The sequence below is a fragment of the Papio anubis genome, chromosome 5 (genome assembly GCF_008728515.1).
Source record: "Papio anubis isolate 15944 chromosome 5, Panubis1.0, whole genome shotgun sequence".
In the NCBI taxonomy this organism is placed as follows: domain Eukaryota; kingdom Metazoa; phylum Chordata; class Mammalia; order Primates; family Cercopithecidae; genus Papio; species Papio anubis.
Genome location: NC_044980.1, coordinates 72,457,126 through 72,484,602, shown reverse-complemented (window position 1 = coordinate 72,484,602; position 27,477 = coordinate 72,457,126). Strand labels below are relative to the sequence as shown.

Here is a 27,477-nt window from a genome sequence, read left to right as displayed (position 1 = left end):
TGAAATACAAATTGGTACAAGTTTCTATTAATATGATAATAATATACATTAGACAAATTGGCAAGCAGGGATTTGCCTTTCATTAACCTTTTGTTATAACCTTAAAAACAAAACAGAACAAAACAAAAAAAACCCTGAGGCGACCCGGCGCAGTGTCTCACGTCTGTAATCCCAGCACTTTGGGAGGCCGAGGCAGGCGGATCACTTGAGGTCAGGAGTTTGAGACCAGCCTGGCCAAAATGGTGAAACCCCGTCTCTACCAAAAATACAAAAATGAGCTGGGTGTGGTGGCAAGTGCCTGTAGTCCCAGCTACTCAGGAGGCTGAGACAGGAGAATCGCTTGAACTCAGGAGGCAGAGAGTGCAGTGAGCCAAGATCGTGCCACTGCACCCAACCTGGACAGCACAGCAAGACTCTGCCTCAAAAAACAAAACAAAACAAAAACAAAAACAACAATGAAAACTAGGGTGAGCACTGTGGGTCATGCCTATAATCCCAGCACACTGGGAGGCCAGGGTGGGCGGATGACCTGAGGCCAGGAGTTTGAGACCAGCCTGGCCGACATGGCGAAAAACCATCTCTATTAAAAATACAAAAATTAGCCAGGTATGGCAGCGGGCGCCTGCAATTCCAACTACTTGGGAAGCCGAGGCACGAGACTTGCTTGAACCTGGGAGGCAGAGGTTGCAGTGAGCCGAGATAGCACCACTGCACTCCAGCCTGGGCAACAGAGCGAGACTCCGTCTCAAAAAAAGACTTTTAATATTTCAAACTTTAAGCATGATCATAATTGTATAATGTTAAGATGACCAGAGTATTTGAAACAGTTACAAATTGGTCTTTTTTGTTGTTGGTGGTGGTGTTCTTTAATCTTGGACTCCTAACTTGAGCAAGAAAATGTAAATACAGAAAGTTGCAAAACCAATATTCCTTAAATAGGAACCATGTGAGTAGTTTAACATTACAGTTTCTAAAAGTCACACGTGGTATACATTCTAACAAGTTTTACCTTCTTTTATTTAAACTACGTTGAAATTGACATATAACTTTCTTAATAATCACTTCATAGGCTGGTAATCCTATGTTCTGGATTTTCCAGGTCACTTCAGATTCAAATTTTTTTTCTAATGTCAAATGGTGTGTCTAGATTTTGGTTTGGAAAACAGGGTCACTAAATTTGTAGACTAACTTGAAACAGTATTGACCTTTGGCAATACGTATCAATTCTATTTCTTGGCCATGATTAAGTAAAATAAAACCAAAATTCACTATATGAATTTACCTAACTTAAAATTTTGTTTTTACCTATTCATTTTAAAATAATTTAAGAACGCTGTAATTTACAATGTAAAAAGCATTCCTCATATGGTGTTTTATAGACACAAACACATACATAGCTAGCACACTTATAGAGAGCTACTCACCCTTGCCATACAGAAAATGCAAAACACCACACTTAAGAGATATTGTAATTATATATTATGTGGTCAAAACTAAAGAAGATAAAAATATGCTTGTGCTAATGAAAAAGGATTTGGTGGTCTTTCCAATTTTGAATTTTTAATTTAAATTCCACAGACTGAAACCTATATATATATTTTTCTCTTTCTTGTTTTATTGTCTGGAGGCAAGTGTCACGGAACTCATATCCTTGATGAAGAGAAACTGAGAGGACACACTGGCATTTGCTATGCATGTGACGATAATTATCTGAGTGAACTAAGATTGACTCATTTTCCTATGCCAAAACTGCTATTTTGCAAATAAAATTACTATCCTCTATAACATTACTTCGTTTGCTTATTGCTCTGCTCTTTATTCTTTCGTGTTTCAGGTAACCAATAAGAGAAAAAGTTTAAAAGTCCACTACGTCCAGAATGGCACTCAATAACTGAAAATTGAGGTAATTTTTCCGAAGTCCTTGTTGGAAGTACATCTACCAGTAGTGTGATCAGGCTCTCCCTCCCACATTTCCCTGCTAGTTAGGACAGGAGAAGCCCGGGGGTGCTGCTGCAACAGCGGTGGGAGTGGGAGATAGGATATTACCCGCTTGACACTTCTGCACTTCTGCTACGAATGATTCACTCCGGTTTGGCACATTTGTTGCAAGGAAATCTCCTCCCGCCGCTTCCTTGTTCGAGCTCCTCTCGGGCTGTCTCCTGTGCTTTGGCCTTTAAGGAGAAGCGAGAGCAGGTGGGCACACAGGAGCTCGCCGAGTCCTCCTCCCCCTGCTCCTTCCCTAATTTAGCAGTACTTCCGGCCGCGTGACATCATCCCCCGCACCCCGGTGACGTGAGCAGCGGGTGACGTGTGTGCGGAGAGGAGCGCGCTGACGTTGCTATTTAAAGGTCCTCCTGCGGGGAGGATGGAGACACAGCGCGAGCACCTGGTGTGGGGCGCGGAGGAGGCTGTGGCGGCCGGGAGCGGGGCCAAGAGCCAGCGGAGGAGCAGAGCGCACGGCCCGCCAGCCGCCGGCCTCTAGGGGAGGGGGGAAAACAAGGACGGACGGACTGAGGGCCTGCCGCCGGCCCAGCTCCCCACGAGGGCCGCTCGGCCCCGCACCACCATCCTCTCCGCCGCCTCGCGGCTGCTGCTTGCTCCAGCTGCCCGCTGCCCACTGCCCGTAGGGCCCGTCGGGCTCCCGGGACCCGTCCGCGCACCAGCCCCCAGCCGCGGCTCCGCGGCGGCCACCGCCTCCCGCCCTCTCCTGCGAGCAGGGGGAGGTACCGCCCTCGCCCCCCCGTTCTCTCCGCCCCCTTCCCGCCCCCCGCAGCCCACTGCCGCCGCGCTCGCCTCACGCCGGCGGCGCTGACTGGGAAAGCAGCACCCTCCGCTCTGCCAGCCGGCCGGTGCGGGCGGAGGCAGCGGCGGGCTTCAGGCCGCCGGGGCTGGCGCTGCTCTGCCCGGCGGGTGCCGGAGGCCGGCGGAGGCGGGCGCTGATGGAAGTGTGAAGAGGCGGCGGCGGGGCCCGGGGAATGTGAGGCGGCGCGTGGCGGCGGCGCGGAGCGTGAGAGACGAGGAGCAGGGGTGGGGGCGCTGGAGCGGCGGCTGCGCTTCGGCTTCGAGCCCAGCTCTCCTGGCTCCGACGCGGTCTTAGCCTCCCGCCTTGGCTCGGGCAGGCGCCCGTCGACCCTTCGGCCCCTTTCGCCCGCCCTGGAGCTGGGGGCAGGGCGCCAGTGGAAGCGTGGGGCTTGGCTCTGTGATTCATTCATTCTCCGCCGACGGGAGCCTCAGATCCGCTGTGCTCTGAAGAGAGGAGGGAAGAGGGGGCAGCCGCGAATGAAGGGCCGGGCGCGAGCCGGGCTCCATTGTGCTCGGCGGCGGGGGGCGGGAAGGGGCTGAGGGAGGTGGGATCGGGCCCCCTCCTCCAGCTCCCCGGCGTGCGCTGCGCCCCCAGCCTGCTGCCAGCCTGGAAATGGCTCCGTTTATTCTCCTCGGGAGAATGAATCGATCCTGCCCAGCCTCCTCTTCCTCCTCCCCACCTCTTCTCTGCTCCGAGTCTTAGGAGAAGAAACATTAAAAAAAACAGATTCCAATGTGGAGTGCCGTGCAGGTTGCGAGCTGCCGGGTTTGCACTTCGAGGAGATTTTTCTATGTAGTTTTTTTCCTAATGTGAGCGCAGGGAAGCCGTGGCATTACTGCTTTTGGGATTTTTATTCACGTGCACGTCGCGTTTGGTTGCTCGCTCCACCCCCGGGGACCTGGTGTGGTGGAGAAATTTGAACCCGCAGCCTTAGCTCTGAAAAGGCCGAGTTACCTGGCTCTCCCTGAGTGTCGAGGAGGACATGAGTGAAATGACCAGCGAACTCATTTTTTATAGGACTCGGTGAAGTCGGATTCTGCATTTTCCTACTTGTAGACTCGTTTTGTGGAATAGAATTGATCGCTGTCTCCTCCGCAAAGCGTTTTAACTCGAATAAGCAAATGCCGCCTCTGTTTGAACGTTTTGGTATTTACGAGAAAGAAATCATTTTACCTAAGAGAACTAATTGAATTGGCAGCATCCTTGAAATACCTCCGGACAAGGATCTGGGGGTGGGGGTGGAAAAGCAACTGCGAAATAGCAGACGGAGAAATTCCTTTGGAAGTTATTCCGTAGCATAAGAGCTGAAACTTCAGAGCAAGTTTTCACTGGGCAAAATGGGGTAAGGATTTTTGTGCTTAACACAGCTTCGAATCTGTTTATGTATGTGTATTATTGAGCGGTGGTGGTGATTGCGTTTTGTGTTTTCAAACAAACTTGCCACCTTGCTAAGCTGGTCATACTTTAAAGAAATAGGCATGCTAACCTTTTAGGTTATTTTTGCATTTTTGTAGAGCGGTACCAGAGGTCGTAATTAAACACATCGTTTGTAACTTGAATATGGATTTGTGAGTAATATTTACAAAGACAACGCATTCTACACTTTACTGGTCAGACTGCTGCATCAGTTTGTCATCAAAATCACATTATCTTAGCTTTTGCTGATGGTTATCTTTCAAAGAGAAGTACTACACTCTCTCAGTACTTTTAGATAATCAGTTGCACAAAGGAACGATTGTAATGAGTGGTTAGACAACAGTCCTTGAAAGTGATCCAGAGTAAATTGTTGCCCTCACGGTGCCCTCTCTTTTGCCCTTGAATATCCAAAGCTAAAATGTATAGAATTGATTTACTGGGACGTTAAAACGAAAATCTGAAATTCAGTCTTACTGATGCGGTCACCACGGTGCGGGTGCATTCCGTACGAAAAGGCTTTTTGTTTAAGGAACTTGTTCACTCCTTTTGTTTTTCGCTTTTAAGCTCAGCCCTTCAGTTTGTGTTAACAATATCAGATCTACACCTTCCTTCGGACCCAGAACCAACCGAGAGTGCATTTTCCAGTCTTTTATTAACTCTTCACACTGTGGGTTGATGAAATGCTAGTGACACTTCCTAATTTAAGCTGGAAACCCATAATATATTAATGGAGTAATCTGATTTCATTGACAGATTGTCATTGGTTTTTGGCGGAAGAACTTCCAGAATTTTCTCTTTGTGTGTGTGTGTCGTTGAACAAACACATCTAAAGTGTAGTTGAGGGACAGGTTTTGAAAGAATGGACTCTGAAATTCATTGTGATGGTTTAGGGGTGTACACACGCTTGGAACTTTCTGAGGAAAGTTCCTGAATAGTACCTTCTTTTTGGAGTTAGAATTTGAAGTTTAATATGCATAACTTTGAAAATTTAGAACATGTTGTAGGAGACTTTCCTCAGAAATTAATGACAAAGTGATAATGGTTTTAAAAACTTGAATGACAAGTGATGAGAGTATATATAACTTGCATGATTTGGGGGTACTGCTAAGAGTAATTAAAATGCCTCATTCTATTTCTAGCGCTGCTATTAGTAGCTTAGTGATCTGAGGCAAATTGCTTAACCTCTGTGGACTCTATTTCTTATCTGTAAAATGAAGGAATTAGAGATGACTTAAAGATTTCTTCAAACTGTAAAAAATGAATTATTTTCTTTTTATTCTCCTCATTTTAATGATCACTAGTTGGTTTCTGGAAGTCGATCTTTCTGATGGAGACCTTTTTCTCTCTAAGCAGTTTAAGCACTTAACGCTGAAAAATAATGGCATTTGAAAAATGTTCTGGATGAATTGCACCAATTTTACATGAGAAAAATACTGAAAAATACTACTGTTCAAAACCTTAGAAATATGGCTTCCCTTGAGCATCTGCAGCTCTGTTTAAAACATGTTGGAGAAAAAAAAAAATCAAGCAGCAGTTTTTCATGTTGATGGCTGCATTTTGTCTAGACTGTGGAGTAGTAGCATCATGGAAGAAAATCAGTTTTCCACAACCTTTAAGCTGCATGAATGCCTGTCATTTTACCAAGGGAAGCTTAGGCTGAATTTTTTTTTTCCTGCTTCAGGTTCATTTGTACAAATAGCACAGGAGGACCCCAGCCCCATGCAGGTGGCAGCCTGGTTGCACCAGTCCTGTCCTCACGTTGGCAGACAGATATCTAATCTGAAGCCTTTGTAGGGGCCTGGGCACCTTTGGGAGCCTTAGCTGGAACTGAAGCTGGAGCTGCAGCCTGGGCCTTGGTTTTATCCTTGTCCTTGGCCTTTGGCCAGGACAGCCTGAGCCCCTTGGCAGTGCGGGCATGACCATGCTTCCCAGGCTTGGGGTGGGCAATGTAGTCAAGTTGATTGAGCTTGCGGATGACACCCTTTGGGATCTTGGGCTTAACCTCCTTGGGCTTTATGAGGGCCTTGATAACCTTGGCACATGTACTCATGGCCTTGGCACTGTTAGCCTGCATCTTTTTTAGGCCCTTCTTGTTGTGTTTCTTGGCAAAGCGCATGTTCCTCAGGAACTTGGGGTCCACCCCCTTAAGAGATTCGTATCTTTGTGATTGGGATTTCTTGATACCATTTCTGTGCCATTTTCGGGACTGGTTGTGTGTGGTGTGGTTGTTGGTCTTGGTCATGTTTGCACCTTAAGCCACGGCTCCTGAAGTGCCTAGAACCGGAAGAGACAGGATGAATTTAATACTGAAGGGGCTACTGTTTAAAATGGGAAAGTAAGCCCCACACATAACATGTAGTTAGACACTTAGCATAATTAATTTGTTTATAAATGAATGTATCTGTCCTTTAGTTAATAAAGTCCTATATATGCACTGAGGAGAAAAAGGAGCGAGCATTTTGTGGTGCTGTTTTTTGGAAAGCCTGTGTTTGGGGCTATTACCCTTTCTCATTGATAGTGCCTTGTTTTATCTGAGTTGAGAGAGGAAGGGTAGGTGGAAGTAGAAGAGCGTACAGCAAAGCAAAGGCATTTGCTGATGTTTCTACACTTTATGCGTATTTATGCCTAATAAATGTTTGTGGAATTCGCATAGCTGCCTGGGCCTATTTCAAACAAAAGGAAACAGGGCTTTAAATGGCCTTTAAAGCTTTACCTTAGCAATTATTAATTACCTTGCTGTAATATATATCTAACATTTAATACTCTGGGTAAAGTGTTTCATATATTACAACTTTTTTTTTTAAACTAATGTTAGGTTATGATAAGGATTATCTTTGTCTTAATTGTAGATAATTATTGCAAGTCTAGGGGCAGTCTAAGCGAAGGAATTATTTTTAATAAAATCAGTGATTGGGCAGAAAAAAATTATGGCTCCCCTAATAGTAGTTTATGAACTTTGTGGAAATGGAAAAGAACAGCTGAAACTTGACAGTTGGCAAAGTCTGTCAAAGTATCTTGGATGTTGCATGAACTGTTAATTGCAGTGAAGGCAACTAAAGTATGGGTTTGTAAAATAGGTGTATCAGATCCCCTAAAAATTAAGGCATTCACATATATAAAATGAAGTCTCTGAAAAGTTTTGAAACCTCTGTGAGAAGCCCCTGTTAGGTATGACCCCCACCCCCCACCTCCAAATAGTTTCTCATAATGACAGCAGTGAATCAGTAGCTATTTCAGAACTATTAGAGTAGGCAACAGAAATCAAGTAACCTCAACTAGTTATTTCACGACACCCTTTGTTTTTACTTAGCTCATATTGGTAACCTTGTGCCATCAGCAATGGTAAAGAATTCTTTCCCTCCCTTCTCTTATTAAGAGCTGCTTATAAATAAAATAGGGCTCTCCCTGCTAATGAAATCTGTTAATGCTGTTTCTGATTTACCTCACCTGCCTGTGGGAACTTCTGGAGTCCTTCCTCGGCCTCTTTCCCCAGGTAACTTCTGGAAGCGTGGAAATGAGTGCTGCTACATTGCAGCCCAAACTGAGTCTCTTTGCTGAAAGACAGGAAGCTGACACCTCCTTCTGCCTCAAACTGCAGGGTTCTGCTCTCTAGGGGTTGTAGCAAAAATGTGAAAATCTTGATTCCAGCACTATGAAGGGGTTTTATTGCAAAGATAACCACCCTATCATTTCTGAGAACAGACAAGTTAGATGCAAGTCCTTAATTCTTCATTTGTTCATTTTACCAACTTCGAACCTATGTTATAGTGCACGTACTTAGCTCAGTGCTGCCGATAGGAAGGCTAGTACGATGTACTCCTTCCCTTAGTGAGTTTATACTTTAGAAGTTGGGAAGACAGTCAAGCCTAAAATTAAAATGTGCAATGAAATTTTGTAGGAGCTATAATATAGGGCATTGTGGAGACACAAAGTGGGTATTGGGGCATTAGCTGCTGAGGGAAGGATAAAAAGGCTTTGTAGAGGAGGTGATAGGTGTTAAATACTGAAAGATGAGTACAAGTGAGCCTCTTAGAAAAATTAGAGGGCATTCAAGGCAGAGGGAACAGTGATTGACACCACTAAAACGAGGAACTGCAAATGAGTTTGGCATGACAAGCTTGTTTGCTTGAGCCAGCTCCCTTTGGTGTAGCAAGAGATAGGTCTAGAGCCTTATTACGCAGGGGCTGGGTTGGAGAGCCATGTAGATCAAATGAAAGATTGGATTGTCCTGTAGTCTAGTGTGTTTAGAGGTTTTTTTGGCTATGACCCTTTGGAAAGATAAGCATCTTTACATTGCAACCCAATATGCTTGTATATAAATGATAAAATGTCACTACATAATACCCTTGCTTTGTGTGGTGCACTCTGGTAGTTTCTATTGTGTTCCATTCTATTTTATTTTTAAGATAGACTGATGATGGTGACCCAATTTATTTAATGATGCTTTGGTAGCAACTGGTAATTTGAAAAGCACTTCTCTTCTGTGTGAAGATTACTAAAGGGTTTTAAGCAGAGTAAGAACATGATCAGGGAAGCAGAATAAGAGAGCAGTTTTAAAAATCATTTAAAATTCAGTTTTGTGTCTTGCATCGTGTGGAAACACCAAGCCAGAACAATGAACTATGGCTGGGTAGAGGAAGTGGATAGTTGGGCAGGCCCTGGCAAGTTCCGAAGTAGGGAGGGGAGAGATGGTGACTGAGAGATGTGTAGTTGACTGAATGCAGCTTCTTCAGAATTAGGACATTTCATGTGCAGAGGTAATAATGTAGCAAAGAGCATGGTATGTTCTTAGCAGAGTCACTAACTGTGGGTCCTAAAATAGTGAATTTGGGAGTTAAGGGGTTGACAGAAGAAACTGTCTTTATTCATAGTTTATAGTTTTGAGTGATGAAACATCTCAGAAGAAAAGGTGGTTATATCCCAGAAGGTCTGACCTCTCTACTGCCATGTGATTTTTTTTTTTTTTTCAGTCTTTAGTGTTTAGTTGAAGTATTTGTTTTTAGTTACTGGATTGTTATTTTGGATTAATATGACTAACTGGACAGAAGAATAGGGAAAATGAGTGGTGAGTGCTTAATGTTTTCTGATATAATTTTTTTCTGATGTAGTTTTTAAATGACTGTAAAACATTTTATGTAGATTTATATCTCAGGACATATCTAGTGGAATGAAATGTGCAGCTTTTTTGTGTTGCATATTTGTAATGCCTTATGACCTGTGGCTAATATTTCTGTTTGTTTTTGAAAAGTTGAGTGCTTTTGAGGCTTTGCAAAGTTTCAGGTCTGTTAAATATTTTCATTTCAAAAGAATCTACATGTGGTAAGGAATATTTATGTAGATTTTAGCCCATCTACAAGAATTCAGATAAAATTTTCACATCTGTCTTATTGAATGAGTATTGCAAGAGTAGGTAAAACTTTTTTGTTTTGTTTTGTTTTATTTTGTTTTGTTTTGTTGGAGACAGAGTCTCGTTCTGTCGCCCAGGCTGGAGTGCAGTGGCGTGATCTGGGCTCACTGCAACCTCTGCCTCCTGGGTTCCAGCATTTCTCCTGCCTCAGCCTCCCAAGTAGTTGAGACTACTGGTGTGCGCCACCACGCCCGGCTAATTTTTCCTTTTTTTAGTAGAGATGGGGTTTCACCATATTGACCAGGGTAGTCTCAAACTCCTGACCTCGTGATCTGCCTGCCTCAGCCTCCCAAAGTGCTGGGATTACAGGTGTGAGCCACTGCACCCAGCCAAGAGTAGGTAAACTTTTTAAAAACTAATAATTCAATGGTCTTCAGTATGTGAATAAAATCATGTATATATATATTTAATTATTTATTTATTTGAGACAGTGCTGTGGCCCATGCTGGAGTGCAGTGGTGCCATCATGGCTGACTGCAGCCTTGACCTCTCAGGCTCAAGCAGTCCTCCTACTTTAGCCTCCCGAGCGGCTGGGTCTATAGGCTCACACCACCATGACAGGCTAATTTTTGTACTTTTTGTAGACATGGGGTTTCATCAGGTTGCCCAGGCTGGTCTTGAACTCCTGGACTCAAGTGATACATCTGCCTTGTTGTGAGCCATCACGCCTGGCCAAAATCATGTATTTTAATCTTACTTTTTATAGCACACCTCTCCGTAGTCTATAAAATTAGGACATCCATGATGACTCTCTGTTAAAAGAGTCAACTTTATTGATGAACTTATGTTCTTAATTTTAACATTTCATACCTTTTGATACCCCTTTTCCCATCTGTCCTGAGTGTAACACATTGGTCATTTCTGTGCTTCTTCATGAAATGTCTGAGAAAGAAAAAAAAGATAAGAATCAATGCAGCTTGTTTTAAGCAGTATTTTTGAGGGAAATTATTGACACAAATAATCTTTTTTGTTTTGCCTTTTTCTTCTACTTGCATTTTTAAAAATTATTCAGTTCTCTGGTAAGTACAATTTAGAATTAATTTAATTTTTTTTTGTCTGCTAAACACTTCGGATAATATAATTAATTTTATAGGGTCATCTTTTTCTCTTCTTTCAGTGAGGTTTTGTCCGCCCAATAATGGATTGTGAAGCTAGTATGGATCTTGTGTAGCTAAAATAATTTTATATATAGAACTAACATTTGACTTAGTTAAGAACTGAATTTTATTTACCCTTATTTATGTTTTTTTCTGTCAAGGTAGACTACTAAAGGAAGGCAAAAAGTCATTGTTTTCTGTCTTGTATCAGAAAATAAAATTGTTTATAAACCCCCCCCAACCCAGTAATCTAATCAATGTTTTATCTTCATAGTACACTTACCTTTGCATTTTCTCTACCTTTTAAAAAATCACCTTTATCTCTTAACACCTAGTATTAATATTAGCTTAAAAAATTAGCTCGGCTTTACGAACATCTTATTTTAATGTTCTTCCATAAACCAAGAAGAGTTTCAGTGTTATCTTTTGAGAAGTGTTGGCACCAAGTCCTGCAGGCACAAAAGTTGTAAGAATTGAGGGCTTTTTGTAAAATTACCAAGCAAGAGTTGTGTAGAAATTAAACACAAACAAAAAACTGTGCTTAGGGAACACAGATACTAAAGCAATTTCATTACTTTATAAGGTCATTGAAAGTCATGTTTATTAGGCCGGGCGCGGTGGCTCAAGCCTGTAATCCCAGCACTTTGGGAGGCCGAGACGGGCGGATCACGAGGTCAGGAGATCGAGACCATCCTGGCTAACATGGTGAAACCCCGTCTCTACTAAAAAATACAAAAAACTAGCCGGGCGTGGTGGCGGGCGCCTGTAGTCCCAGCTACTCGGAAGGCTGAGGCAGGAGAATGGCGTGAACCCGGGAGGCGGAGCTTGCAGTGAGCAGAGATCCGGCCACTGCACTCCAGCCTGGGCGGCAGAGCGAGACTCCGTCTCAAAAAAAAAAAAAAAAAAAAAAAAAAAAAAGAAAGTCATGTTTATTGTCATGTCTGTTGGCATGTCTGGATCCACGTGGTCACATGCCTTAGAGTCCAGAGGCCTGTAGAGGCGAATGTCCTTGATTTCCACCCCCCTCCATAGAATAGTTTGTTCCTAATTTGTCATTGTCTAGTTGGGGAGTCTTTTTTGAGACAGAGTCTTGCTGTGTCACCCAAGATGATGTGAAGTGGCGCAATCTCAGCTCACTGCAACCTCCATCTCCCAGGCTCAGGTACTCCTCCTGCCTCAGCCTCCCTAGTAGTTGGGACTACAGGTGCGCCACCACACCTGGCTAATTTTTGTATTTTTGGTAGAGGTGGGATTTCACCATGTTGGTCCTGACCTCAAGTGATCCACCCACCTCGGCCTTTCAAGGTGCTGGGATTATGGGCATGAGCTACTGTGCCCAGCCTAATTGGGGAATCTCAATAGAAGTCTACTGAGAGATATAACTCTGATACATATCTCTTTGGGTATTATACATTGTGATTGTGCTTCCTAACCCACAAGTTCATAGTGCAGTACACATGTGCAATATTAGTTGAAAGGATTTGTGGGAATTAGCGCTCATATACAGAAAATCCTGATTTCTAGCAATTGGGCCAATAGTTGGATATACCGATTATTTTTCTGATAATTTTTCTAGGTAAATTTTTGAATTACCTTTATATTTACATATATCTCAATCTTAAGTCGTTATTGTCTTTCTTCTGTTTTATTTAGGTATTTATAAGGGTTGTTCTGAACAAGACTTTCTTTGTGTGAGTGGGAATTTTCTGCCCAGTTACTTTCCAGTTTCCCTCATTAGACTCTTAATAATGATCTTTAGGACATGACTATCAAAGACCTCAAAATACTCATATTAGAAATTTCTGTCAGTCAGTTTTCCTGGAAGATAAGTCTGTACATTCCTAAATGTATATGGGACAATTATTTTGAACCTATTATAATATTTAAGTTACTTAACCTATCCCTTTACCTTTCTCTGCTTTTTTTTTTCTTCTACTTATTCCTTTGTAAAAACAGAGCTGTTTTCTTTCTTACTCCGTTATGAATCACTGTCTCATGGCTTTTAACATTAAAATTTGTGTGCTTTGCTTAATCACTTTGCCAGCTCCCAAGATGTTTACAGATTGAGGATTCCTCCTACTCTTGTTTACTCAGTATTGCCAGGGATCTGTATACATTAAGCTCAATGGGACTACTCCCAAGTCACTCTTAAACTCATCTTTCTTGAGATTCTGTTGATTAAAAAAAAAAAAAAATTCTAGATCTTGCAGGCTGCTGTTTTCCTTACCCAGCTGATAATCTGTAAGATTTTAGTTGTGTATTTCATTGTTGCTTTCATTTAGTATTTTACTATTGTTAAATTGGTATTTATTGCTATGCCTATGTTAGTATAGTGGAAATAGACATTAATGATGACATTGCTGTTTAATTGTATTTTGCAACATTTTAGTACAGATGCCCTTGAACAACACATGTTTGAACTGTGTGGGTTCACTTATATGCAGAGTTTCTTCCACCTCTTGTTACTCCGAGACAGCAAGACCAACCTTTCCTCTTCCTCTTCCTCAGCCTACTCAATGTGAAGATGAGGAAGATAAGAATATTTATGATGATCCACTTCCACTTAATAGATAGTAAATACATTTTCTCTTATGATTTTCTTTTTTCTTTTTTTTGGAGGCGGAGTTTTGCTCTATCCTGCCTGGCTAATTTTTGTATTTTTAGTAGAGATGGGGTTTCACTGTGTTGGCCAGGCTGGTCTTGAACTCCTGACCTCGGGTGAACTGCCTGCCTCTACCTCCCAAAATGCTGGGATTACAGGCGTGAGCCACTGCACCCGACCTCTTTTCTTTTTTTTTTTTCTTTGCGACAGAGTCTCACTCTGTCACCCAGGCCGGAGTGCAGTGGCGCGGTCTTGGCTCACTGCAACCTCTGCCTCCTGGGTTCAAGTGATTCTCTTGCCTCAGCCTCCTGAGTAGCTGGGATTACAGGCGCATGCAGCCATGCCTGGCTAATTTTTGTATTTTTAGTAGAGACGGGATTTTGCCGTGTTGGCCAGGCTGGTCTCGAACTCCTGACCTCAAGTGATCTGCCTGCCTCAGCCTCCCAAAGTGTAGGGATTACAGGCGTGAGCCACCATGCCTGGCCTGATTTTTTTAATAACATGTTTTTTTCTCTAGCTTACTTAATTGTATGCGTACAGTATATAATACATACATAAAATATGTTAATTGACTATGTTATCAATAAGGTTTCCAGTCAACAATAGGTTATGAGTAAAGTTTTTGAGGAGTCAAAAGTTACATGCAGATTTTTTACTGAGCATGGGTCAGTGTCCTTAACTCACAAATTGTTCAAGGGTTAACTGTATATTCTGAGTAATCAGTGTAAAATCTACGATGTTACATTATAGGCTATTCATGTGGTAGAAGCTATCCCAAAGAATGTTTTCAAAGATGGTACAGTGGTCAGTTAGAAATCAGGATACGAAATTGTATGTTCTGAATGACTTCAAGTATATAAAATTCTGTGTATGCATAAAAATGTTTGAAAGAGACTCATGAAAGTGCTACCATGTTTATTTCTGGGAGATAAGATTGTAAAATTTTGTTTTTTAGTCTTTCTGAATCTTGTAGTTTCTCTATAATGAACATATTAAGTTTTAGAACTTCTCTTGGGTTTTAAGGGTAAGGGTATTAAAAAGAGAACTTCTCTTGGGTTTTAAGGGTGAGGGTTTAAAAAAAAATGTTGATTACAGTAAAATGTTATCAGGACTGGCAGGGCGCGGTGGCTCACGTCTGTAATCCCAGCACTTTGGGAGGCCAAGTCAGGCGGATCACCAGGTCAAGAGATCGAGACCATCCTGGTCAACATAGTGAAACTCTGTCTCTACTAAAAATACAAAAATTAGCTGGGCTTGGTGGTGCACACTTGTAATCCCAGCTACTTAGGAGGCTGAGGCAGGAGAATTGCTTGAACCCAGGAGGCAGAGGTTGCAGTGAACCAAGATTGCGCCACTGCACTCCATCCTGGTGACAGAGCCAGACTCTGTCTCAAAAAAAAAAGTTATCAGGACCAGTCACTGTTCTTACATCTGGATACTTACAGATATTTGTATCAATTTTAGCTTTATCTCAAATTTTATCTCATTCTTTTCAAGATTGGCTAAAGAAGCAGTTACTCTAGTGCCAGCAAAACTTGTTTAAGTGTAAGGAGTATTTCTCTTGTCAGTTATTAGAGTATTAGCACTAAACTGTACTTTTTGTGGAGAAGGAGATGCAGCCCAAAGGGAAACTGTGACTATGGGAGGTTATGCAGCTTTGACATGGCAGATCATGTGCTGGATCCCCCAGCTCCTTTGGGCTCTTACCATTAGAACAGGTGCTCCTCAATGAATGCTTACATAGATACAGATTCATTTGGAGAAGGGTTTCTATTATAGTGGTTTACAAAGACTTAATTTTACTGCAAACTTAGTTTCTTATAGATGAGTTCATTAAATGTATGTTGTTTTCCTTCTAGATGGTACTGAAAAAAGCTGCATTTTAATTTTAGTGTAAGTAAGTCTCCCACAATACATTATACAATTGTCCCCACCAACTCACATTTAACTTTTGACTCTCCCAAAGCTTAATTAGTAATAGCCTATAGTTGACTGGAAAGCCTTATCAATAACATAAACAGTTGATTAACTCACAATACATTATACAATTGTCCCTTGAACATGGTGGGAGTTAGAGGTACTACTTGCCCCACCAACTCACATTTAACTTTTGACTCTCCCAGAGCTTAATTAGTAATAGCCTACAGTTGACTGGAAAGCCTTATCAATAACATAAACAGTTGATTAACACATATTTTGTATGTTATATGTTTTATATGCTGTATTTGTACAATAAAGTAAGCTAAGGAAAAGAAAGTGTTATTAAAATCATAAGGAGCCAGGCGCAGTGGCTCACGCCTGTAATCCCAGCACTTTGGGAGGCCCAGGCAGGCAGATGGCTTGAGCTTACAAGTTTGAAACCAGCCTGGGCAACATGGTGAAAACCAGTCTTTACAGAAATACAAACATTAGCCAGTTATGGTGGTACACACCATAACTCGCAGCTACTGGGGAGGCCGAGGTAGGAGGATGGCTTGAGCCTGGGAGGCGGAGATTGCAGTGAGCTGAGATCCTGCCACTGCACTCCAGCCTAGGTAATAGAGTCAGACCTTGTCTCTCTCTCTCTCACACACACACACACACACAAATGGCTGGGTGCAGTGGCTCACGCCTATAATCCCAGCAGTTTGGGAGACTGAGGCAGGTGGATCACTTGAGGCCAGGAGTTTGAGACCAGCCTGGCCAACATGGCAAAACCCCATCTCTACTAAAAATACAAAAATCAGCTGGGTGTAGTAGCGCACGCCTGTAGTCCCAGCTACTCAGGAGGCTGAGGCTGAATTGCTTGATCCTGGGAGACAGAGGTTGCAGTGAGCTGAGATCATGCCATTGCACTGCAGCCTAGGTGACAGAGAGAAATTCTGTCTCAAAAGAAAAGGAAGAGAAAACATATTTACTGTTTATTACATGGAAGTGAATCATCTTAAAGGTCTTCATCTTCATTGTCTTCACACTGAGTAGGCTGAGGAAGAGGAGGGATTGGTTTTGCCATCTGTGGCGGCAGAGGCATCTGCATTAAAAGCCTGTTCAGACAAATATCCTTTCTCTTCAATGATTTTCCTAATGGCATCTAGGAACTCATCTACTACCTTTTAGTGGGCAGAAGCTGCTTTTCCTGTTATCTGGACATTTTTTAAGCCAAAGCTCTTCTAATATTATCAAACCATCCTTTCCTGGCATTAAATTCTCTAGCTTTAGATCCTTTATCTTCTTTTTGCTTTAAGTTATCAAAAAACTGCTTTTTCTCGATTCATATTAAATAGCTATGGTTTTTTTTTAATAGTAATCCTTCACCTACATAGAAGCTGCATTTTCAATATGAGAAAAAAGGTATTTTGCAAAAAGTGCAAGGTTTTTTTTACCTGCTGGTATAGCTACCGAGATGGTTTCACAAATTTTCTTTTCTTTTTTTGCAATGGTCCTTACTCTGGGTTCATTTATCTTGAAATGGTAGGCAACCACACCTGCAGACCTCAATCTGCAGCGCATATCAGGCAGTTCAGTTTTTTCTTATAATAGCATGACTTTGCTTCTTGGGAGCACTTCCAGCATCACTAGTGGCACTTCATATGGGTCTCATGGTGTTATTCAAAGTTTATGGTATTGCACTAAAAAGGATGAAAAATATGCAAGAACCGTGATTTTACTGTTGTGATACACAATTTACTGTGGCATTTTAAGCAGTCACTCAGAGCACTTGAGCTCACTGCAATAGCAACAGGAGTTAGCTACAAATTATTACAGTAGATCAGTATATACTAGTTAATGTTACGCGATGATGTAATACTGCATCTTTATGTGTATTTGCATTTTTCTAGATGTGCCATGTATGGTCTGTAAGTTTTTGCCTACGTTTTGATAAATTTTAACTCTTTGTAATAGATTTGTGTATATTTTATGGTAGTAAATGAAAAAATAGACTAGAATCTACATATTTTATGCACTCATAATGCCTTTTTCTATTTTTTCAATATTTCTAAGCTATGCAGTTAATCTGTAAGTTTTTTCAAATTATAGCAAATCTCCAAAAATTTTTCTAATACATTTATTTAAAAAAATCAGTTGTAAAACATTATTGTAAGTGTACTGCTGCAGTTCAAATCCATGTTTAAGGGTCAACTGTATTTTGAATACATTTAAGTACTTCTCGTAAATGATTTGTTATTACATGTTTTTGGTATAGAGTTTTCAAAGTTGATATTAACATGTAAATGCCATCAGTCGGCCTTGTTAACTGCCTTTGTAGTTATTGGGCACATGAGCCTCTGGAATACTTATGCATCTATTTACATAATACATAGGCAGGCTCTAGTTTTCTAAAGAATTCAGACCAGAAAAAGAAAGCTTGAGATGCTATCTTGAAACATTTTTCCTGGGGCTTAAAAGTGGAGACCTTGCTGGGGACGGTGGCTCACTCTTGTAATCCCAGCACTTTGGAAGGCCGAGGTGGGCATATCACAAGGTCAGTAGATCAAGACCATCCTGGCCAACATGGTGAAACCCCATCTTTACTAAAAATACAAAAATTAGCTGAGTGTGGTGGTATGCGCCTGTAGTCCCAGCTACTTGGGAGACTGAGGCAGGAGAATTGCTTGAACTTGGGAAGTAGAGATTGCAATGAGCTGAGATCGCGCCACTTTGCACACCAGCCTGGCGACAGAGCGAGACTCTGTCTCAAAAAAAAAAAAAAACAAACAAACAAAAATAACAAAGTGGAGACCTGCAAGTAGAAGGACCAATTGTAGCATATTGTACAATTTCTGAATCATCCCAAGGTAGTTGTAAGTTGTTGATTTCCTCACTTGTAAGAGAAGATTGGACCATATTGTATCCATATTTAAAATTATTTTTTTGGAATTATTTTTCCCAGAGCTTTCAAACTCTTATGCTGTCATTGGCTGACCAGAAAAATGTATGATAGTATGAGGTAGAAGACAGTAGCGACTGGTGGGGACTGTAGGAAAGTGAAGAGAAGAGATCCTGCCTAAAAACATGCATATCCAGTGTATTCTTAAAACCCTCTGGCCAAAGAAAGATATCTGAAGTCTGATCCCTTATTCAGCAAACATTTTTTGAGTTCCTACTAGCAACTGTGATACTCTAATGTAGGTCAGATACAGGCAGTTTGGAAATGCTTTAACTCTTTTTTTTTTTTTTTTTTTTTTGAGACGGAGTTTCACACTTGTTGCCCAGGCTGGAGTGCAATGGCACGATCTCAGCTCACTGTAACCTCTGCCTCCCGGGTTCAAGTGATTCTCCTGCCTAAGCCTCCCGAGCAGCTGGGATTACAGGCATGCGCCACCACACTAGGCTAATTTTGTATTTTTGGTAGAGACGGGGTTTCTCCATGCTCGTCAGGCCGGTCTGGAACTCCAGGCCTCAGGTGATCCGCCCTCCTCGGCCTCTCAAAGTGCTGGGATTACAGGGGTGAGCCACTGCACCTGGCCTGGAAATGCTTTAACTCTTGACTGAAGAAGGAAGACCAGAGCATCAGCATCTAGTGTGACAGTGGCAGAAATGCTTATTAGATCAGTGGTTCTCAATTTTGAACCTGCATGAGAATCACCTCGAGGCCTTGTTAAAAAGAAACACAGATTGCTGGACTTCTTTTACCCCCAGAGTGTTTGATTCAGTGGGTCTAGGAATGGGGTCCATGCATTTGCTCTTCTAACAGATTCCCAGGGCATGCTGATGCTGCTGGTCCAGGGAACTTCTTTGAGAGTGACTGCATTTGATAAATGCAGCTTACAAATCAAATGTGAGAAACTTTTGTCCATTCAAAAGCTTCAGTGACTCCTAAAGCATGCTTGCTTGCTTGCTGCCCCTTCCTTTTGAAGTTGCAAAAACTAAGTTTGAACTAAGGGGGAAGAACTTGAGTAAGCTGTCTTTTTTTTCTTTCTTTTTTGGAGACAGAGCCTTACTCTCTCCTGGGCTGCAGTGCACGATCTTGGCTCACTGCAACCTCCGTCTCCCAGGTTCAAATGATTCTCCTGTCTCAGCCTCCTGAGTAGCTGGGATTACAGATGCATACCCCCATACCTGGCTAATTTTTGTTTTTTTTGTTTTTTTTTTTAAATAGAGACTGGGTTTTTCTGTGTTGGCCAGGCTAGTCTCGAAATGCTGACCTCAGGTGATCCACCCACCTCAGCCTCCCAAAGTGCGGGGATTACAGGCGTGAGCCACTGCACCCAGCCCTGTCTATTTTTTAATAAGCAAAAATATCCAAGACAACTTGAAACTGGTCTCTAATCTTTTTAAACCTGATTACTTGTAACAGTTATGCCCATTTCTTGGTCAGAGTTCCGCTTTTTGATATTTCTGAATGTGTTGTTTTTTAAACTACCAGGTACTGCTTTGACTTCTGAAGTTTTCTGCTTTTGGAAGAAATCTTACTTCTAAGTTACCTATTTTGTCTAGATATCCTTAAGTTTGTCCAGTGTTGTTGAAGCCTACATGTTTCTTTCTCTTTTCTTTTCCTTTCCTTCCCTTTCCCTTTCCCTTCCTTTCTTTTCTTTTCTGAGACAAAGTCTCACTCTGTTACCCAGGCTAGAGTGCAGTGGTGTATCTCGATTCACTGCAGCCTCCTGGATTCAAGCAATTCTCCTCGCAAGTAGTTGGGACTACAGGTGCATGCCACCACAACTGGCTAATTGTTGTATTTTTTAGTAGAGATGGGGTTTCACCATTTTGGCCAGACTGGTCTCGAACTTCTGGCCTCAAGTGATCCACCCACCTCCGCCTCCCAAAGAGCTGGAATTACAGGCATGAGCCACCGTGCCTGGCCTGAAATTTTTCTATTCCCTAAATTGTCTTTCTTTTGTGTTCCTTTTTGTTGGTTTAGTTTCTTATTTCATTTTGGAAACTATTCTGGAATATCTGGTGAGCCTCAGCTGTGTATGATACTAAAAAGGTGATTAAAAGCTTTTTGTGAATCAGTGAGGCCTGTCACTGGTGGACTTCAACTTAGATATTTAGGTGGTGAACTGGCCTAAATTTTTTGGTTGGTTCCCAAGTTTGGGGAGGTCTGTTGTCTAAGATTTTAAGTTTTTCTATGACACTTCATTTTCTTTAGAGGAGAATCTTCAGTGTAGAGTTCTAATCTTAACATTCTGAGAGCAAGGTAAGTATATTCTTCTGTTATATACCTCCGAGGCTTATCATCTGCTGTAATCTGAAAGTCAGGAATGGGAAGATTTTTGCGGGGACAAGGTTCTGTTTGCAGCCTTTCTCCTGGTGCTCCTATTTTAGGCCCCACTCCTGTCTTCTGCTATTGGAAAAGGTAGTTGATTGACTGTGGGAAGGGGTGGGAGTCTCATTTCTCTGTTATTTAAACCTTCAGTCAATTCCTCCATTTCAGTCACATACTTCACACCTCCTCTGCAGTCCCTTTGCTTCTAAATTCTAGCCAGCAGGTTGTTCACTTAGTTCCCTCTTTGCAGGCACTTTTATTATAGTTTCCTTGGTTTTGTCAAACCAGGCACCATTCCTTCTATTTTCCATCTTTAATACATTTTGAAAACTGTATTAAAGTTACTTAAGAACTGCTGCTGCTTTTTACAGTCTTTGGTGTTATAGGTTTATACCTTGTTTTTCCCCCCTTCACTTTCATTTTAGTGGAATTTTGGAAAAGGAAGATAAATGAGTATAATTAATTTGCCATGTTTGACCAGAATCAGTGAGCCCTTAGGTTTTGAATTTCTATAAGGCATCTTTCAGAACAGTGTCGGAATGTGTTGACACTGTTGACAGTTAATTGATTGGAATTTGGTGGATGATAAAGTGTTGGCTTTCTAAAAATCTCTCCCTGTAACCAACACCTGAAAATTCAATGCATGATGTAAGCATATCTTAAAATTAAAAACTTAAAATTGATTAACCCAAACCTAAGGAAAAGAGAGCACTGACTCAGCTGTGTCAGGTAACTAAGGTATTGCTACAGTTTGTCTCCTAACACTGTGCCTCATGAGCACTTGTAAAAAACAGTAAGCACTTAATTTATGTCGTGAGTCATGCCAGGCACTGGCAGTACAAAGATTAGTAGATAGCCATGTAAACAAGAAATTACAGTACTGTGATTTAAGTGCTGTAATAGAGATGTATGTTGTGTTTGGTAGCACAGAGAAGGAAGTGCCCACCTCTACCTTGGAAGGTCAGAAAGCTTCACATAGCCAGTCACGAACAAATAAGAGTTGGGGGAGGGGAAGATGTATGAGTGGTTGTTAGGGTATTTTAGGCGGAGAGGTGGCATGGGTAAAGCTTCAGAGGTGAATTACACTAATTGGAAAGTTAAGGTAGTTAAGGGAGATGTGACTAGAAGGATAGAGGCCAGATCATGACTATGTCATGTTAAGAGGATTGTACTCTTCCTCTAGATTAATGTAATGATCTTCAAAAATTTTATTTATTTATTTATTTATTTTTGTGTGACAGAGTCCACTCCGTCACCCAGGCTGGAGTGCAGTGGTGCAATCTTGGCTCACTGCAAGCTCCGCCTCCTGGGTTCACACCATTCTTCTGCCTGTAGCTGGGACTACAGGCGCCCGACACCACGCCCGGCTAATTTTTTGTATTTTTAGTAGACAGGGTTTCACCATGTCAGCCAGGATGGTCTCGATCTGCTGACCTCGTGATCCACCTGCCTCGGCCTCCCAAAGTGCTGGGTTTACAGGCATGAGCCACCGCGCCCGGCTATCTTCAAATATTTTTGATGCAGTACCCATATCAAAGATTTTGAACATCTTCCTTCATATGTGTATATTTATAAAATTACATGTACTCTTTGTATTAATATATAAATATACATATTTAATGTGTATATAATAAAACATATAAAAATAGAAATGATAGAGGAGAATAGTAACTTCTTCCTGCAAACAACTTTAGAAGCTGTTAAGTAATGGTGAGCAATAGAACAATTTTAAGTTGGTAGTTATTACCATGCTTGCATTTTAGATCAACTACTCAGGCTGCAATATGGAGGAATTTTTGGACTTGGAGAAGGCAGGGGTGTGTGTGTGTGTGTGTGAGAGAGAGAGAGAGAGAGAGAGAATGAAAGAAATGCTTGAGTGTCTCAGCGACACTTTTTTTTTTTTTGAGACTGAGTTTCACTCTTGTTGCCCAGGTTGGAGTGCAACGGCGCAGTCTCGGCTCACTGCAACCTCTGCCTCCTGGGTTCAAGTGATTCTTCTGCCTCAGCCTCCAGAGTAGCTGGGATTACAGGCACCCACCACCATGCCTGGCTAATTTTTGTATTTTTCAGTAGGGACAGAGTTTCACCATGTTAGTCAGGCTGGTCTGAAACTCCTGACCTCAAGTGTTCCACCCGCCTTGGCCTCCCAAAGTGTTGGGATTACAGATGTAAGCCACCGCACCCAGCTGAGACACTCAATTGCAAGATAGGTTAATTGCAGCAATTTAGTCAGAAATAATGGTTTGAATTAAAACCGAGTAGAACAGGGCTTGAATTCAAGAGATTTAAGTAGTAATGTCTATAGGAGTTGACAGTGATCTAGATAGATATTATGAGGTAAAAGAGATTGCCTTGGTCAGCCACTAGTTGATAAAGGGAACCAAGAGTAGAGAAACAAGTTTGTAGCAAGGTGAGATGACAAACTGAAGGAACCTTGAGATATTTGTGGTCAACCACGTGGGAATGCTTTATAATTGGATATTGTTGGTCTAGTATTCAGGAAAAGAGAACTGGGCTGGGGATAGAGTTTTGGGAGTCAGAATATATAATTTTTGGTTGGAGCTGTGAATGTGGATGAGCTCATGCAGAGTGTTTATATAGCAGATCAGGCATCTCTGGGAATAGTCATTTAAGGGGCAGCTGAGAAAGCCATCAGGTGAGAATAGTGTCAAAAGAGCCAAGAAAGGGAGTGAGTTTCAAGAAATGAGTAGTAGCCAGGATCAAATGTAGCAGAAACATCAAATGAGGCAAGAAATAATTAGATTGGGTAAGTTATGGTCCTTTAACAATCTTACCTTGAATTTGAGAAGTCTAGGGTGGAAATCAAATTACCATGAATTGAAGGTGTTGAAGGATGAGGAGCAGACACTAGAAATGTGTCTGCTTCTCCTTTAAGACCAAGCATCTTTGAAATGGTAGCTTCAGCAAGCTCTAGGGTTCAGGAAATTCTTTTGGTTTTGCTTACAGAATGGGATTAAGCATTATTTTTAGGATCTGGCAAAGGAGTCCATGGCAAGGTGTATTTAAAATATTAGAGTAGAAAGGGATAATTATTGAGAAAGAGATGGGCGAGAATGCAATATGGAGCATAGGTGGAGGAGTTAACCTTCAGTAGGAGGAATATTGTCCTAGACTGAAGGAAACGATATGACTAGTTTGTAGGTTAAAGCAGGAGACTGAGGGAATTCCTTAGCTGATGGCCTGTGTTTGTTCTGTTCATTCATTTAACAAACATTGATTATCTGTTATGTGTCAGGCAGTGTTCTAAGTTTATGAGAGCTATGAACAAAGAGCCTTGCCTTCATGGAGCTTCATTCCAGTGAATGATAAAAGGCAGGGCCATCTGCGAAGTGTGGGGATGTAAAGGTTGTCAGAGCCTTGGGAATAGAGGGAAGAGTGGGAGACAGTGCTGGGTAACTTAAAGGTCCCAGCTGAGATTAGAAGCCACACATTCTGGTGTTCTTGAAGCCGTCTAAATCCAGTTATTATTGTACCTGAAGAGCACAGTAGAGTTAGAAGGGTTAGCAGAGTGTGTTAAAAGAGTTTTCATTTTCAAGCCAGGTGCGTGGCTCACGCCTGTAATCCCAGCACTTTGGGAGGCTGAGACAGGCGATCGCCTGAGGTCAAGGGGTTCGAGACCAGCCTGGCCAACATGGCGAAACTCCATCTCTGCTAAAAATACAAAATTAGCCTGGTGTGGTGGCGCATGCCTGTAATTCCAGCTACTTGGGAGACTGAGGCACCAGAATCGCTTCAACCTGGGAGACGGAGGTTGCAGTGAGCCAAGATCGTGCCACTGCACTCCAGCCTGGGCAACAGAGTGAGACTCTGTCTTTAAAAAAAAAAAAAAAATTCATTTTCTTCATTTTGCTGAAAATAAAGCAAGAAGTGGGTATATCCCATTTTTGCAGTGTTCTATTCTGTTATTTTAATATATGTATCACTTTTTTCCCCTTAGCGGCCCTTTTCCTTCTATAGAGAACATCTCTTATCTTGGAAGACCAACCTAATAATTATTAAGTTTTCCAAAATGTCACCAATTTTTTAAACATTCGATGTCTTTTCTGTGGAAAACATCCTGAAACCAAGTCGTATGGAAAGTCTTAGAAGTCTTTTGAGGGCTGGGACTGCATTTAATATTTATATTCTCATTTTCTACTACTGCTCAGTACACATACCACACACAAAGCACTTGCGCTTGTGTGAACCAAAGTGTATAGGGATTCTTTAATAAGGTGAGGTTTTTTTTCCTTCTTTCATACCTAGGAAAGTCACAGAAGTTAATTGATTGGTATAAGCACTTAAACATTGTTCTGATTGTTACTGAGAATTCAGTATATTATTATTTTGGAAACAGTTTCAGAAGTTATCCTATCTTCCTTATTCTTGATAAATATTTTTAGTCTTTCTAGACAGGGTATACTTTTCAGTCAAAGTAGTTTCACCCAAAGTAACTGTACCCCTGTACTAATTCTATTACAGCCTCAATAGTGGATTTTTTTTTTTTTTTTTTTTTTTTTTGAGACTGAGTCTGGCTCTGTCGCCCAGGCTGGAGTGCGGTGGCCGGATCTCAGCTCACTGCAAGCTCCGCCCCCCGGGTTCCCGCCATTCTCCTGCCTCAGCCTCCCGAGGAGCTGGGACTACAGGCGCCCGCCACCTCGCCCGGCTAGTTTTTTGTATTTTTTAGTAGAGACGGGGTTTCACCGTGTTAGCCAGGATGGTCTCGATCTCCTGACCTCGTGATCCGCCCGTCTCGGCCTCCCAAAGTGCTGGGATTACAGGCTTGAGCCACCGCGCCCGGCCGATTTTTTTTTTTTTATATGGGGACTTTCATGATAGAATGCGTTTAACTAAATTAAGCAATATTTGTTAAATGGCAGAAGTGGTTAAAAGACAGACGCCTCAACATGAAATGAAGTTTACTTTATGCATTGTTATATAACTTCATTTTCAAGCTCTAAATTGATTGGACTGGATCCTTTAGATGACTTTTTAAACTTTGGGATAGGGATTTAGGCCACAAAAGCTGTGACTATGGTAAAGTGTAGCATGATACAGCACAGGCAGAACTTAGCAATCAAGTGAGGTCTCTAGAGCCAGGTAGTGGCTACATTTAAATTAGTGATCCTCTTATTAGCTCCATAATCTTGGGCAAGGTACTTAAGTTTTGTGTGTCTCAGTTTCCTCATCTGTAAAATGGGGATACAATTATGAAGATGAAAGGTTTAAAATAAACAAGTTTGCTTAATAAACAAGTTTGTTAAAAGTGTTTGTTGCACATAGTAACTTCTCAATAACTCATAGCTATTGTTAACTATGGGTTTCTGGTTTTTTGCTACATTTTACTTTATTTCGTATATAAGGAAAACAACCAGTTGACTAAGCAGTTCCAGAACTGCTGTGATAGTGGCCATTAGTTAACAAGAAAATGAGATGGAAGGAAAACCTTTCATTTCTTCCCCAAACATATATTGCCAGTATCACAGTAACTCATGACAGCACATGCGACACAGGCTGATTTTCAACATAAGGAGAGCCCAAGCAAGAAGGGTTAGTATTCAGTTACATTTCTAGTACTCAACTGAATTTTAATTTTTAACTCCTTTTTTTTTTTTTTTTTTTTAAGACAAAGTCTCGCTCTGTCATCCAGGCTGGAGTGTAGTGGCACAGTCTTGGCTTACTGCACCCTCAACCTCCGGGACTTTAGTGATCCTCTGCCTCCTACTTCCCCTCTTGCCTCGCCACCAAGTAGCTGGGAGTACAGGCACACCCTACTGTGCCTGGCTATTTTTTGTAGAGATGGTACATTTTGTCATGTTGCTCAGGCTGGTCTTGAACTCCTGAACTCAAGTGATCCACCCACCTCAGCTTCCCAGAGTGCTGGAATTACAGACGTGAGCCACTGGCACCTGACCTGTATTTCTTTAACTTCTAAATAAAGAACATGAAAAGCTTGCTTTTTTTTTTTTAAAAAAAAAAAGCTTTGGTACTACTGAAGGCCAAAAATAATTTTATGGAATATATCTGTTCCCTTCCAATCAAAATCCACTTAAAAGTTTTTGTTTTCCTTTTCTTCTCCTGTATTATATTTCCAAGTACCTATTTATCTACTTATTTACTTATCTAATTTAGAGACAGGGTCTTGCTCTGTCACTCAGCCTGCAGCCTCAACTTCTGGGCTCAAGGGATTCTTCTGCCTCAGCCTTCCAAGTAGCTGGTTCTACAGGCTTGTGCCAGCATGCCTGGCTAATTTTTTTTTTAATTGTTTTTGTGGGTTTTTTTGGTAGAGATGGGGTCTTGCTATATTGGCCAGGCTAGAATCGAACTCCTGGCCTCAAGCGATCCCTCCACCTTGGCTTTCCAAAGTACTGGGATTACAGACATGAGCCACTGTGCTCAACAAGTTTATCTATTTAACGTTCTGACTTCATGGATTCTTTTGAAATATTATGCTGATTTTAGGGGCTGTGATAGAGCCATAAAAATACTAATTCTCAGTAAGCAATTTGAGTTTTAAATGTTATTTATGATGAGTAATCACTAATTCTACTGTTATACATTTTATAAGATATGCTTAAGTAATATTGTTTTTATGAAAACTCCTTTGTATAGGTAAGTCATCTTACTGGTTAGAGAACAGAAAAGTATTTAAATATCTGATTTGGTCTTATTTATTAAACCTGTTTACCACTTATGGGAAACTTCAAGGTCAGATATTGTCAGTTTCTTCAGACTGGGGTTTAATATATGAAAAGTTAATTAAAAAAATAAATAAAACAAGCTCATATTACCTAAAAATATGTTTCTAAATTCTTATGGTAGCATTAGTTTAGACTATAAGTGTCATGAGGGCAGGGATTGCCTTGTCTATAAATTCATTTAACAAATGTCTACTGAGTAATTACTGTGTGCCTAAATGTTGGAAGTATGACAGCAGTGGACATAATAGGAAATCCCTGCCCT

At 41.5% G+C, this 27,477-nt stretch overlaps 2 protein-coding genes across 10 annotated transcripts in view; one reads left to right on the top strand and one right to left on the bottom strand.

Annotated features, from left to right (window-relative positions):
* The first annotated feature begins 2,777 nt into the window (after positions 1–2,777).
* Positions 2,778–27,477, top strand: part of HOMER1 (homer scaffold protein 1) — a 164,901-nt gene continuing 140,201 nt past the window's right edge. For 6 of the 9 annotated variants that reach the window (XR_002522606.2, XR_004183755.1, XR_004183757.1 and 3 more), the window contains exon 1: positions 3,814–4,145. Coding sequence is in view for 2 of the 9 variants with exons in the window: in XM_021939497.2 (XP_021795189.1) it covers positions 4,141–4,145 (5 nt within the window). In the remaining 7 variants the exon portion in view is untranslated. Of the gene's footprint in view, positions 4,146–27,477 lie in introns of all 9 variants that reach the window. The other 3 variants (XM_021939497.2, XM_009208677.4, XR_648144.4) reach the window with 3 other exon arrangements.
* LOC101024795 (60S ribosomal protein L29-like) lies at positions 5,994–6,513 on the bottom strand. Its single transcript, XM_017959695.3, has one exon. The coding sequence runs from the start codon at positions 6,459–6,461 to the stop codon at positions 5,994–5,996; it is 468 nt and encodes a 155-aa protein (XP_017815184.1). The 5' UTR covers positions 6,462–6,513.